Genomic DNA, 14,116 nt, shown 5'->3' on the forward strand with positions numbered 1-14,116 from the left:
TAACAACTGTAACAAATGCATGATTCCCCACCTGTTGCCGCAGACAGTGGCGATGGCCTTAAAGCAGCCAGATGCCAGCTGGTAAGATCCAGTGAAGCAGCGGTCCACGGCCCAGTTGAATAGATTGATTTGGTCTGGGTTTAGTTCTAAGAGCAGGATGACCACCTCACATCCCAGACGGTGCACCTAGGGCAAACACGTGTTATCATGAAGAGGGACTAATCCCCAGATAGGATTAGCACAAAAGGAGCAACAGCATTAAAGAAAAACTTAAGACTTGAATAATAACATGTTGGAGTTCTGTATGATTGTGTTAGAATTATTCAAACTTCCTAAGGTGTACCTGAAAAAACAACAACACATAGAGAGCTCCTGTGCAACAAGTTAGAGGCAACATTTGATCCCTGAGTTGACCTACCCGTAGGTCGTGGCAGGCCAAGATGTTGTCAAGCCATTTGTAGAGATAGCCGTCAGTGGAGAGACCCACATTGTCAAACACTGGACCGCAACACAGAACTGCTGACATGGCCTAGGAGACAAAAGTTGAGTTAACGCTAAGGTTTCTGTAACTCCTGCTGTGTAGTAAGGTTTGGGAAATATGGGTATTGCTTACTTTGAGAGCACAGTACTGGTAGCGAGTGATCTGGTGGTTGCGGTCACTGTAACGATCGAGGGGAGTGAACATGACACTGAAAGGTCCAGCCCATTGGCTGAAGAGGATGAAAAGATGGTGTCTCAGAGACTGTTGAGGGAAGAGAAAGCGCCTGTGGTGGACTGCGCAGATGTGAGGGTGAGAGAGAGAGAGAGAGACATGGAGGGTCAAAATAAAGAGATGCTCAAAGATTACAAGTGTAAATTTCAGTCTGGCTGACACTAGACCTTATGTCCGTGGCTGGGGAAAAATCCACGGCTACTACAACTACTACTACTGACAGACCAATGTATTATGAATTATAAGTAAAAAAATGATTTACCAGGAACACACTGAATGAGATTAGCCACCATCCCGCTAAAATGGGCTCTGATGTCTTTAAGCACGTCAAGCTCCTTCTCATTTTCAGCCTCCAAAAGCATCCGGGTTAGATCAACATACTCAAGAAACAAGGCACCCAGGGCCAGGGAATCACGCTCCAGTGCTCCATTGGTGCTGTAGAGGAAGAGATGGAAATCTAATTTTACATGTGCATTAGCAGGCTAGAAATTATAGAAGGCAGCACGTGAGAGAAGGATGGATATGTAAATCGACAGGGGAAAAAGCATTAATGATTACACCTGAGCCCAAGCACATAAGGAAAGAGCAAACAAAAACAACTAGAGGGCACTCAGTGGATTAAATGTGTGTGCTACCTGTCACTGATAACCCCTGCATTAGCCAGTAGTTCAAAGATCCTCAGCAGCTGCAGCCTGAGAAGATCCCTCCTCTCTCGGCGCTTCTTGTTCTGAGAGCACAGACAGGTTTTCCATTTACTGCTAAATGTGTGTTAATATACGTATGTTTTTGTGTTTATACTGGGATACTTGGTTCTTGAAAGGAAAAGAGACTTAACTTTACATTAGCAGTACAAATAGTCCATTTTCCTATACAATAAATCATTAACCATTGAAAAACATCTATAATAGCTATGCGCATACACTATATACAACATAAAAAATATACATCTACAATCTTATTAACTGCCGTATATAAAAGAAGTCTAACCCAGGATTATATTTCATCAAGAGTAGATTTCACAATTTTCTGTCTCAGATCAATACAATTAATCTAATTCTGTTTAAATGCTGTCAGTGTGTTTCTCTCTCACTGTGTGTGTGCGTGTGTGTGTGTGTGTGTGTGTGTGTGTGTGTGTGTGTGTTACCTCAGGCCTACGTTCCAGTGCTTCCTTCATCAGTGGATGGAGTTCTTCGACTAGCTCCCTAAACAGGATCAGAGAGGGCAAAAATAAATTGATTGCTTCATTGCTAAATGTGACTGATCAAATTTCCTTCCCTGTAGATGGAGGATGGCCTGATTTAAGGGAACAAGTTTGTAACAGATCTTGTGCAACCCAAATGTCACATGCCCTTAAACCACTAATCCTCAAACACAGTCATGTTAGACAAATTTATCTAGGGAGACCTTAATCCCCTTAATAACAATGACCGCCCTTTTGGAAAACATTTCAGGTTAAAAATAGATGATCTCTTTTAAAATGAAATACCTCCCTTTCATAATGGAACCTCTGTCCTTTTAAAAAATGTGATACATCTCTGTTCCTCTAAAAAAATCTCTTCTACATCAGTGACGCAGTTTTTCTTTTCTTTCTGAATGTCAAAGAGGCATGCAGCTTATCTCAGTTATGAAGAGAATGTAAGGACAGATGGATTCAGTAACAGAAGAAGGCAGCGTGAAAAGACTTTCTTATGTTAGAGATAAGGACCAAATCTAGCACATCATCCATTTTCTATTGTGATCTAATGTACATCTGTTTTGTGGCATTCCCTCCATTCAGGCTTTGTGTATTAATTCTCCGCCAAAGCAAAATCTCACACCAAAGAACAACAGGCCTGGGTCACATAACAATGACAAAAAGCAATTTTATGATTGTTGAACAGAGCATTACATTAAAGGCCCCATGGCATGAAAATTTCACTTTATGGAGGTTTTTTAACATTAATATGAGTTCCCCCAGTCTGCCTATGGTCACCCAGTGGCTAGAAATGGCGATAGTCCCTCATTGTGGGACTGGCTCTAGTGGCTGTAATTCTGCACCAAGGCTGAATTTCGGGAAAGAGTCTTCAGTTACAGTATTAGGGGACCACTAAGGCCTATATAAAAGTATCCAAAAAGCAGCATGTGATAGGACCTTTAAGAATTTTTTTTGTAATTATTTATTAAAATTATTTGACATCTTAGTACCTAAAACAATATCTAGCACTTGACCCAAGTCCATGTGTACAACGCAAGCTCTGTGCGCATTGTCGGTGTACATTTCTGCATGTCACTGTTCCAGTACCTGAAGACCAGAGCGTTTGTGCATCCAAATCCCAGCACCAGAGACTCGGTAATCTCCAAACTCTCAGCTCTCATCAGCGGGACAAGCTGTTTTAAAAGCCAGGCTACTGAGGGAGTGCCTATCACCTGAGCGATAAAAAGAAATACACAAACATTGATCATGCAATTTTCCAAATTTACAAAAAGCTGGTTACAATATACACTTCACTTACTTACTTACACTATCATTATTAGTCCAGGGTTGAGTTATTATTATTTTTATTTTTTTTTATTAATGATGACAGCGCCAATGTGAGCCCTCTGCCTGAAGATTATTCTTTACAATTAAAATCACATTCATCAGTGCATCGGGTCAGAGCAACTATTGTTGCTCTGACCCGATGCACTGATGAATGTGCATCGTTAAGCTCTAAGGGAAAATATTGAATATATTTATTCAATATTTTCCCTTAGAGCTTAAACGATAAATCGATTTGCAGCTGCTTTGATCATCAATTAATCTTTTCATGCAAATATATCAATCATTCTTTGGTTACAATGTCTTCAATGTGAGGATTTGTTGCTTTTCTCTGTTTATATCGTTATAATATTTAAAAAATATATTATAATGTTTGGATTTTGGCTGGTTGGTTCTGGGAAATTGTGATGAATAATTTTTCACTATTTTCTGACATTTCAGATCCTTAACAACTAATCAATCAATCGAAGAATAACCGACAGAATAAGTAATAATCAAAATAAACATTAGTTGCAGGCTTTTTCGTGAAGTTTCTGAAATTCCAAAGCTTTTTAGGACCTGGAAATGATTTTATTTTTTTTTTTTAGCACAAACACACACCTTGTTGTCGTAGGTGACGCTGCCGTCGGGCGTGGTGGCTGTGATCTCTGGTGTGGAGGCTCTGAGGTGACCGGGGGACATGATGCTCGGCTTAGCCACACCTAGACACAGGATCAGGTAGTTACGCCAAAGAGAGATGTAGCTGTCACTGGAGCCTGCCGTGCTGGTCTTCTTAGCATTAACTGGACTGCTGCAGAAAGACAAAAGGAGAATAGGCAGGACATTTGAATTTCTCATAGACACAGATAGTTTGTTGTATGAGATACGTGATTATTCTATGGTCATATGGACTGTTATTAAAGTAACAGTTAAGTGCCTAAAAGGTACAAAATAATTAATGTGTGTTCTTGTACTTGGGGTCAACCAGTGGCAGCAGCAGCTGTAGCCGTGTAAAAGTGTAAGGCCAGGCGTATCCCAGGGCAGTGGGGCAGTGTTTGGGCAGGTGCTCCTGCCGCAAGAAGATGTGCAGACAGAGCACCCACGGGTCCTTCACACACTGGGCAAAGATCCAGACGTGGCTGGGGCTCTTCACGTCGTAGGAGCTGCTCACCAGTCGAGCCGACCACTCCACCAGCCACTGGAGGTCAACATGGTGGCTGAGAGGCAAGGTGGACTGAAGGAGGGGAGGAATTTAAGAATGATACACAGCAGCTAATAAAGTCATTTGCCAGATTGTGATGTGAATCGTTTTTCTGATGCACTAACATTCCTGATACCTTCACATAAATACACTTACAGAGTCAGAGACGGCCACGTGAACAAAGCTGTCCATTACAGCTGGGCTCAGTTGGTCCATGACCTCAATCATGGGTTTGTCATCATCCTAGAGGGAAAGACATTTATAGAATCAGCTATTTTTATAACTGCGTCATACAATGTGAGAGAATTCACAGGCTGCATATCTAATCACAGCTACGGTCAGCTGGATCTCCTTCCATTCTGCTATTTCCATGTCCTTTCTCCCTTTAGTAGAAATTTGCCACCAGCTGCTTGATTATTATTTTATAATTATTATTTTATGATGACTGACTGAATAAACAACTACTTAACTAAACTTAAAAGCTATACGGAAGTTTAAAAAATAGAGAAGCTTGTAGATTGTTTGGTGAAGATGTGAGTTTCCTGTGCTGTACCTCAGCATGTCCCAGCGCTGTGAAGAGGCAGCGTATTTCTCTTAACACACCGACAGCCAGCTTCCTCGTGCTGATCTGACACGAGCAGAGAAGCAGCAGAGCCAGGCCCTCAACCGCATGGAGCACTGAGCAGTGAGGGCTTCGCTCTGGCAATCTGGGACTGGACTGATGGAGACGGAAGACAGAGAGAGAGTGCGGGAGGAGAGTAAGAAAAGAGTCACAAATATTAATGCAAGTCACCTTGTTTGACCGGTAAGTAAACCTTTAGTTGTGGCAGTTGACACAAACTTGAAGAATCCCAACTCCCTTTCAGCTCATCATTTTAGTCAGCCCTCACTGAACAAAGTATTTCAAATCAAAGAAAATGAAACAACTTGTAATGTCTGAGATATTGCACGGGATGTGTGAACAGATATCTGGTGCATATGTCTGTAGAATATTTAAAAAACATTTTTTTTTTTTTTACTACAAACCTCAACTCCACCTCGCGTCTTCCCCTGGAGCTGCAGCGCTAATCTCCACTGTGTGAGCAGCTGGAGAAGGAGTTTCACAGATGCATCCTGAAGACCCTGATGGGTGTCTTGAACCTGGAATAATTTGGAGAGGGACATTTACAGTATAGAAGGGCTGCGCTTGTCAATACAGTATGCTAGTATTTGTTGGTAATAAGGATAAAGCCTTTTGAATCACTCTTGTGTTTTTCCTCTGCCTTTGCAGAATCAACTTAAAGCAACACCAAAGATTATTTTGTACCTAAAATAATGTTTCCAAAATTGTTTCAGTAGTTCATCAACTCGTAACAGGGTGAACAGCACTTCTGAATTTGCTTTTCGGCCCTCTATCGGCTAAAACCGCAGTATGCAAGTTTGCCAGATCGGGTAGCAGATCTGTAGGTCGAATGAGAACAGTAATGGACAATTCGGCTTCCAACCTGTGGGGGGGCCGAAGAGGAAAAGTGCTTTGGTGTTGCTTTAAACCATGGAGACAGATAACTCGCAACGCTGTATTAGTATTTTCTTCTGTTATCTAGTGTTTATCAATAAACCAAGCCTAACACACGTGTAAAGGAAGTGCAACTAAAGCAAATGCAGGATATAATCTTTTACTGTCTAGGTAGCTGCAGGTTTCTGTCAAGTTCATTTATACCTCGCGCAAAAGGAAATGTGTGTAACCAAACAGGACGTCCTCCCTCCAGTCTGAGAAATCAAGTAACAGGCTCTGCAGGGAGTTCTGGGAAATAAGACGAAGCTCATCGTCCATGTGCACTGTAAGTCTGAGGGGTAGATAAAAACACATGAACAGAGTTGAATGAACAAGATCTCGTTCTGGGACCTCACTGACAGAAAGAGAAATCTCTTCAAAATGTATAAAAACATGTCAAATAATCAGCTGTAACGCAATGGAGTAGACCTGAAATAAACATATGCGTTTTTGAATATAATAACCATGTAATAACAAACATTAAGTCAAACATTAATGCTTCTCAAACTCACCGTGAGAGAAGGTCAATGAGTTCAGGCTTGGACATGGCATCAGGGAGGATACGAGGAATGGCAGCCACACATGTCCTGAACAGGTCGATTTTAGGCTTCCTCTCACCACTGTCAAAAGTGGAGGGGGACGTTAAGCACGCTTGCTTAAGGCAGGGAAAGTTAGCCATTTGTAACTCAAAATACAGTTATGTCATGTTTGCAAAAGATATAAAGAAGATTTGCAAAGATATAAACACGCAAAATATATTTATCACATATAATGTTAGGCCTTGTGCCAAAAGCTCAGATTAAAGTAAGCAGCTGCGCAGTTGCCAGAAATGTTGGCGAGGGTGCGGGTCTGTTGATGTAGACCATTGCCATGTTTTTTGGAACTGTCAGAAAGTAAATGTATATTGGGAAATGGTAAGTAAGGAGTTACAACGAATACTAGGGTATAAGGTCCCTAAAAGTTGTTTTGGTGCTTTATCAATGTAAATTCCCTGAGGAAAATATTATTGCTAGTGATAGATATTTGATCAAAATACTGCTTGATGCTAGCAAGAAAGTTATCACTCGGAACTGGGGTAAGGAATAACCACCAACGAAGAATCAATGGCTAACAATTGTGGAAGAAATCTTTTTAATGTGACTGACACATAAACTGAGAGTACAAGAAAAACAACTGGACAGAAAATGGGGAAAATGGACCCTATACAAGACTGAAATGACAACACTGGACTAAAATAATAGTTTACAGAAACATTACTCTCCAAGGTTGTAAAATGTGAAGCCAATCCCAAAGCAGATTACTTTTGTTTTGTTTGCTGCTGTTTGTGAGTTTGTTCTTTCATTTAATGTCAATAGAGATTTAAGTGAAAAAAAAGCCTGAAAAGACACATTGCTGCACTTTGTAGTTACATACGTGATCATGTCCTCTGGTTCTTTGTTGAGCATCTGGACGCTGGTGAGCATCATACAACGACCCACCTCCTTGTCCAAGTGTCTCAGGATGTTGTCCAGAGCCTTTCGCACCTGGGAGTAGTACAAGGACATGCCTGTGGAGAACAGGAAGAGACAGTTCATGGAGTTAGAGACTACATTCAAGTTAAACTAGTTTGAATGCCTACAGACAAACACAGACCTATTAGTTTGGCTTCCTCTTCAGTAAGTGTCTTGCTGAGATAAGTTTTCTTTTTCTTCAGAGAGTTTCCAGAGGGCAGAGTTGCTCCTGTGTTGGGCATGGGAGGCTCTCCGTCCTTCTGTTGCAGAGCATCTGCTATCACCAGGAACGCCCGGAGACCTATGTTCATACGCTGGAACACCGATAAAATACAGCATCCTCAATATGTGCCAGAGTCTGTTTATCAAGAGCAATGGCAAATTTGTAGCAAGGATTGAGTAAACGCACATCACCAGCCACAACAGTATCTTTACTACTGTGTATGAATGTTTATTTGGGAATATTGTGTTTTTTTTAAACATTCAAAAAGTCAGTGCCTCTCAATACAGAATTGTTTTCTTCTATTTATAAGTGATCTTACAGTGTCTGTAATGTACTACTACATGTATATGATTAATGGTTTATATATTGTGATCTCAAAATCCTGATTACTGTCTTACTGTAATTGTAAATATTTCTGAATTATCCAAAACAAACTGAAAATTGATGCAACAGGACCTCTTTCTTATCTTTCAAATTCCACTTATTCCCTGTCAAAACCTGGCACTTACATTACCCACAATGCAACTAGACCGGCAACAGTTTGGTCAGAGATTCAGTAGTGTTATGCTAGTGGCGGCTAATTTAGCCTCGAGACACTAGCCTCAAGCAGAGATTAGGAGTGAGCTACAGAGGTCTGGTAGGCTCACTTCCTTCTAACTCCACACCCGCAGATTTATTTAATTTTCAAACTTGTAGTCTTCAGCCCCAACTGACGCTGATTGAAGTGACATCACTTGAGGCAGTTTAACAGACACTCTCTGCAGCCACAAAAGGCATTATGCAACTTTTTGCACATATGCAGTAGTACTCCCCAACATCTGTAAACAGACTTTCATAAATAAAATCAGTGGAGTTCCCCATTTAAACTGCAGTGATTGTAATATTTGTTTCTGTCCATATGACCAGAATCCTGTAATCCTATTGCATATGATCAACCCCAAATGCATCTCTTTACCACAGCTGCAAAGGTCCCTATTCAAAGCTCCAACAGAGAGCACACCGTTCTTTACCTTCCTCGCTGACTGAAGACTAACAATAACAACTGGAATGCTCATCCTTGTGATATGGCCAGGAGATACACTATAAATATGTGTGCTCTCTTTACCTCTGGGTTGAGACTGAAGGCTTTGGCAGGTTTCCCAACACTCAGCAGGTCAAATATGATCTCCTTCATGGCGAAATCCAGCCTCTCCTGAACAGAAGACAAACAAACTGCTGTTACAGGATTTCAGAGTTAATGTGGTATGAGGCAGCTAGTACATCGACTGTTTGTCACCGATGGTGCACTGATGGGACATTTTTATTAAATAACTGATAACATAAAGAAATAACAAATGAAAAAAAGAGATCTAAGGACAAGACAATGTATGGATATAATAAGTGTTATTTACACCAAATGTCATATACAGTATATTGTTTGGTAAGCATGTATTATCAGAGCAACTGTGGGAGAAGGTACTGAAATTATATATATTTTAGCTTTTGACCAGCAACTCTGTCAACTAAGAATTTTAGATTAACCAGTGTTTGTGTTTCTTAGTGATAGCAGAGAGAAGCACAGAATAAATCTTAGAAGTTGGCACACTGTTGGTTCCACACTAAACACAACAAACTCCGGTCATTTCTCATGTGCTTTGACCTAAAGCAGAGAGTACCGACCTACATCTAAGACTTCATGTGAGTTTGTGCATGAGAGTGTGTGCAAGTGTGATACACACCTGCGCAATAAACTGGATAATCTTGACAAAAATATTAAGGGGCATGTCTCTGGGCACAACACTCCGACTCCCTTTGGGGAACAGAGTGGAGGTGATCGACGTCAGCCGACTGAGGGAAGAAGGAGAGACAAGAGAGAGGAGAAATAGGTTAAGAACCTCAGGAAAATCGTTACACGTTTCTCTTTTTAATGATAATAAATCATGTCCACATCAATTTTAGGAAGCACGCAAAACACCACAACAATGCTCTGTATTTCACAGAGTTGATAACTTGGTTGAGTTAAGAAGTAAATCTGCAAAACACTTTACATCAGAAATGTTAACAGCACAAAAGAAGAAGCATAAACACAGCTAAAACTTAACTTGTTCATGGTTATTATAACAGGGTATCACTATTTAGTTAACAATGAAATATTGATGCTAAAGACTTTACACGATTAAAGTTACATCTTACATTTTGTTGATGAGAAATATAACCACATGTGACTGTTACCTCTGTGTTCCAGTGTTGCTCTCGCACTTTATTCGGATCATGTAGACCCACAGCAGGCGGTAGAGTGATTCTAGAGCCACACGTGCCATCTTGGGGTCTTTATTCTGCGTTCATGCACATGGAGACAAAAAGTTATTATGTTTCACCAGGAGTAGTATTTCACATACCTCCATCTCACAAAAAATGTTTCACAGGTTAATTCCTCTTAGCCAACATGACAAACAGACATGCCTTCCTCATATAATGTACCTTACAGACATGTGATTTACTGTATGTACTACATAAACTGCTTTCTCAGCATACACAGTGTGATCATAAATCTTGTACACAAGTCTTAATGAGCACCCATAAATCCCTATGTTCTTAACCTGCAGTGTTTCCCTTGAGGCAATTCATACTGATGGTTGATGTTAAAAGTTGAAGTTCACTGTGGTGTGCATGTACTGTTCCTTGTCAAGATCGTTCCCAGTGGGCAGATATTTATTGCACAGGCTGCATTGTTTTTGTGTGCGAGTATAACACTGCTTGTGATCTATACAAATAACCCCTACTGGTAATTCTTGCATTTGCATGGTAGGGACAGAAAGCTGACCTTGAGGTTTGAGAGGCAGTTGTTGAGGAAAATGTGCCAGCGGCTGAGAAAGAACTGCTTCTGACTGACACACAGCAGGCAGGTCACCAGAGGATACAGAGCCTGGTGTGGAGAGAGAAGACAGATGGGAGACATTTGCATCAGGCACTTTAAATTCAAAGTATATTCTATGTAGACATAAACAACGGATTATGGCTGTCTTCCTCACACGTTTTCTACATGCGTGCAACTTGCATGCATCTTTGAAACCGGTTTTAGACTATGAAAGTCAGTCAAAAAATGTTTTCGTTTCAAGCTAAAATCTAATTTCTGAGCTCTTCCTTCATCATCTAAAAGCAATGGGCAATTACATTATTTCTGATTAAGCTTTTCACAATCATGTTCCACTTGTTTCAGGCCTCATGAATCCCTCATTAACCTGATTTTTTTCCAATCATCTCTGGAATTAAAACAATTTAACAAAACAAAACATTTTCTGTGATTTATCTTGCCACTGGGTTTCATTAGAAGAATGGGTGAGTCTGACGTTTAATTAATTTATTGCAATTGTGAACACTTTTTTCCCTCCATTTCATGGACAAAATTAACGCAACAGATTGAACAATACCATTACAAGTTTATGGAAAACTTTCAACATAAAGTTCACATACAGGAATCTGAACTTGGTGTCTCGTCTGTTCAATCATCTGGTAAGGGTATGCAAGTCCGCATGCAGATCATTCTTAAACATGAATACCTTCAATAGACTAGTGTGACTCCAGGTACACCCTTGTCATGAATGGTTATGGGAGGAGGAGCGCATCATTTACTTGTCATTCCTTATCAAAGTTCTCTTTGAACCTCTCACTCGCTCTCACAGGTACTCAGTTAAATAAAAACAATTACAGAAATGCATCAAATTACTGTCATTCCCATCATGTCTGTACATTCTGCTCTGACATGGCAGTATTTAAAAAAAATGAAAAAAAGCATACAGTATGTGTGCAGAGAGGTGTGTCAAGCATTAAATGCATGGTTTGCTCGGAGGATTTGGAGAATGTGACAAAGGAAATGTGCATACTGGTTGAGTGACATGTCTGCAGCCCTGAGGACACAAGCCTCTGTCGCAGCAGGAGGAACCCGTGCACATACTGTATCATAAATAGCACATCAGCAGCAACCAGCAATAAAACAACACAGCAGCCTGATGCCATGTTCTCAAATGGCTGTGGAATACAACTCAAAGGTGGGGCAACATTCAGGATGCCCACCAAACGTTTCAGGTTAAATGGGATAATGTTGTATCTGCTCCATTCTGTGTTAGTAACGGAGTGCGGCAAGGAGGGATTTTGTCTCCTCTTTTATTTAATGTTTATATGGATGAATTATCAAATCAGTTAAATAGGTTACAAACTGGCTGTCTTGTGGGCAACACTACTGTTAATCATCTTATGTATGCAGACGATCTGGTCCTGCTCTGTCCATATAGTGCTGGGCTGCAGCAGATGCTGAAGGTGTGTTCTCAGTATGGCCTTGATTATGACATAAAGTATAATGCTATGAAAAGTCACATAATGATAGTTAGAAGTGACGAGGACAGGAAATCAACTTTTCCGACTTTTTATTTGTCAGATAGTCCTCTTGCTGTGTGTGAGGAAATTAAATATTTAGGACATGTCATATCTGATGACTGGACGGATGATAAAGACCTCTACCGACAGCGCTGTCAAATCTACTCTCAAGCTAACATGCTTATAAGGAGGTTCTCTATGTGCTCTGACTCTGTGAAGTGCTCTCTGTTTAGAACCTACATCACACCGTTATATACTGCTCAATTGTGGTCTAATTATAAGAAAAAGAGTATGCAGAGGCTCAAGGTAGCATACAATGATGCAATGAGACTGATGCTCCGTGTCCCTAGGTGGCAGAGTGCCAGTCATTTGTTTGTGTCCACTAGAGTGCCAACGTGTGAGGCACTCTTAAGACAATTGATGTTTAGTTTTATGTGTCGCTTGGACAAGTCAGAGAACCACATAATTGAAGCTCTAGTCAGCCCTCTGAAAAGCTGTTATAGATACACTTCTAGGTTAAGACGACATTGGTGCAATAGCCTTTATATCCTATAGGCTCATATGCAATTTTTATGTATTATTGTGTATCCTATAGGTTAATATGCAATTTTTTATGTGTTTTTGTATCTCCTTTTTATACTATGTATACTGTATTATGTGTTATATGGACCTGTGTCTGCAATAAAGCTTTATATATTCAGGAGAAACCTAAGGAGACCATTGCTGCGCTGGACTACAAAGAATCTTCATTTTATTAAGTCATAAAAACCTTACTATCTTAAAACCAGTGAAAAAAAATTCCAATTTCAATCAATTCTTTTAAGAATCTTCTAGAAATTAGTGTCTTTCTGTTCTTTTTACTTATTTTAAGGAAAATAAGACTTCAGAAACTAAAAGAAATGTATAGGAAAGATTAGTGAGGAAGATTCTTTTTACAAGGAAAGAATGCAGTTAAATTTGGTAATCCTGCATCAAAGAGCGTCGCCTGTTCCATAATTTCCTTAACATGCATGGTTAAAACTTTTAGACTGTGACAAACGGAATTTTCATACCAGTTCTGACAAATAAACAGAGTAGTTTTATAGCATGCTTGTTCGTGTAAGACAACTATTTTAATAAGGGAGATATACTGCATCTAATTTGCTGATTCCCTTGCCTGTTTCCCTGCTGTGGGCAAATATTGCCCATATGGCACTGCTACAAAAACTAGCCTGCGTACTGCATACTGCACTCCGGTCTCCTTCCCATGGAGAGATAAAAGCCTACATGTTAGAGAGTTACAGTAAGTGCTTTCACCAATTGCTGTTAATGGAGAGGAAATGAAGAGAGATGAGCAGTGATGAAACAGAATATGGGGAGAAACTTACCAGAGAGTGTTTCTTCCTAGAGGACAGGTCCAGTGTGGTATCGTACAAACTTTCTACGAAATTTCTTAAACATGGCACGTTCACCTCGTTCTTCACAGTCTGGGGGAGGAAGCATAACACAAAAGTTAGTTTAGAAAAGTGTTTTTTACCAGACCCCAACCGGATATAAACACTATATATTTAGACCAGCAGGTATACTGTACAGCAAAAAGACTAACAGACTTTTTATTTAAAGACAAACAATAACTTCAATGCGACTCTGGCTTACAATGGATCCAAAAAGCAAAAGTGCACAGAGTAGTGCTCTTAGCACTAAGATGAAATGCACTTACAGCAGCTACAGGTACAAGAATCTCCACAAAGAGTCCGGCTAATGAGTGTTTAATGTCTTTATCCTTCACTTCCAAGAAATACTGCGCACACTCCTAAAGACATAAAGAGAGAAAGAGAGACAGTGAGAGAAATAATGTATGTACATGATAATTCTGTGATTGCAAGGTTCAAATCCCTGTATTGTAATGGGTGAAGGAAATGAGAAACATTTTCACCACTGCAATTAGAGATGTTCCGATACCGATACCAGTATCGGTATCGCCTCCGATACTCCCTAAAATGCTGGTATCGGTATCGGGAAGTACTGGAGTTTATGCACCGATCCGATACCACGTAATAAAGCCCTAAAGAAAATCTACATTCAAGTAGTTTATTTATGTTCTTTTTCCGTTATAACTGACCGTCA

The 14,116-nt window shown here is 40.1% G+C and overlaps 1 protein-coding gene across 8 annotated transcripts in view; it reads right to left on the bottom strand.

Moving 5' to 3' along the window:
- The window catches only part of fryb (furry homolog b (Drosophila)), a 76,850-nt gene that overhangs the window by 22,560 nt on the left and 40,174 nt on the right, over positions 1-14,116 (bottom strand). For all 8 annotated transcript variants that reach the window (XM_031280568.2, XM_035990964.1, XM_031280565.2 and 5 more), the window contains exons 9-30: positions 13,710-13,802; positions 13,378-13,476; positions 10,461-10,562; positions 9,869-9,972; positions 9,376-9,484; positions 8,763-8,849; positions 7,577-7,748; positions 7,358-7,490; positions 6,457-6,564; positions 6,110-6,236; positions 5,437-5,550; positions 4,964-5,128; positions 4,567-4,653; positions 4,184-4,443; positions 3,831-4,020; positions 2,994-3,118; positions 1,857-1,914; positions 1,348-1,439; positions 975-1,147; positions 614-774; positions 419-529; positions 32-186 (exon numbers count right to left, since the gene is read on the bottom strand). In XM_031280568.2, the coding sequence (XP_031136428.1) occupies positions 32-186; positions 419-529; positions 614-774; positions 975-1,147; positions 1,348-1,439; positions 1,857-1,914; positions 2,994-3,118; positions 3,831-4,020; positions 4,184-4,443; positions 4,567-4,653; positions 4,964-5,128; positions 5,437-5,550; positions 6,110-6,236; positions 6,457-6,564; positions 7,358-7,490; positions 7,577-7,748; positions 8,763-8,849; positions 9,376-9,484; positions 9,869-9,972; positions 10,461-10,562; positions 13,378-13,476; positions 13,710-13,802 (2,825 nt within the window). The remainder of the gene's footprint in view (positions 1-31; positions 187-418; positions 530-613; positions 775-974; positions 1,148-1,347; positions 1,440-1,856; positions 1,915-2,993; positions 3,119-3,830; positions 4,021-4,183; positions 4,444-4,566; positions 4,654-4,963; positions 5,129-5,436; positions 5,551-6,109; positions 6,237-6,456; positions 6,565-7,357; positions 7,491-7,576; positions 7,749-8,762; positions 8,850-9,375; positions 9,485-9,868; positions 9,973-10,460; positions 10,563-13,377; positions 13,477-13,709; positions 13,803-14,116) is intronic.

The sequence above is a fragment of the Sander lucioperca genome, chromosome 13, assembly GCF_008315115.2.
Source record: "Sander lucioperca isolate FBNREF2018 chromosome 13, SLUC_FBN_1.2, whole genome shotgun sequence".
Classification (NCBI taxonomy): domain Eukaryota; kingdom Metazoa; phylum Chordata; class Actinopteri; order Perciformes; family Percidae; genus Sander; species Sander lucioperca.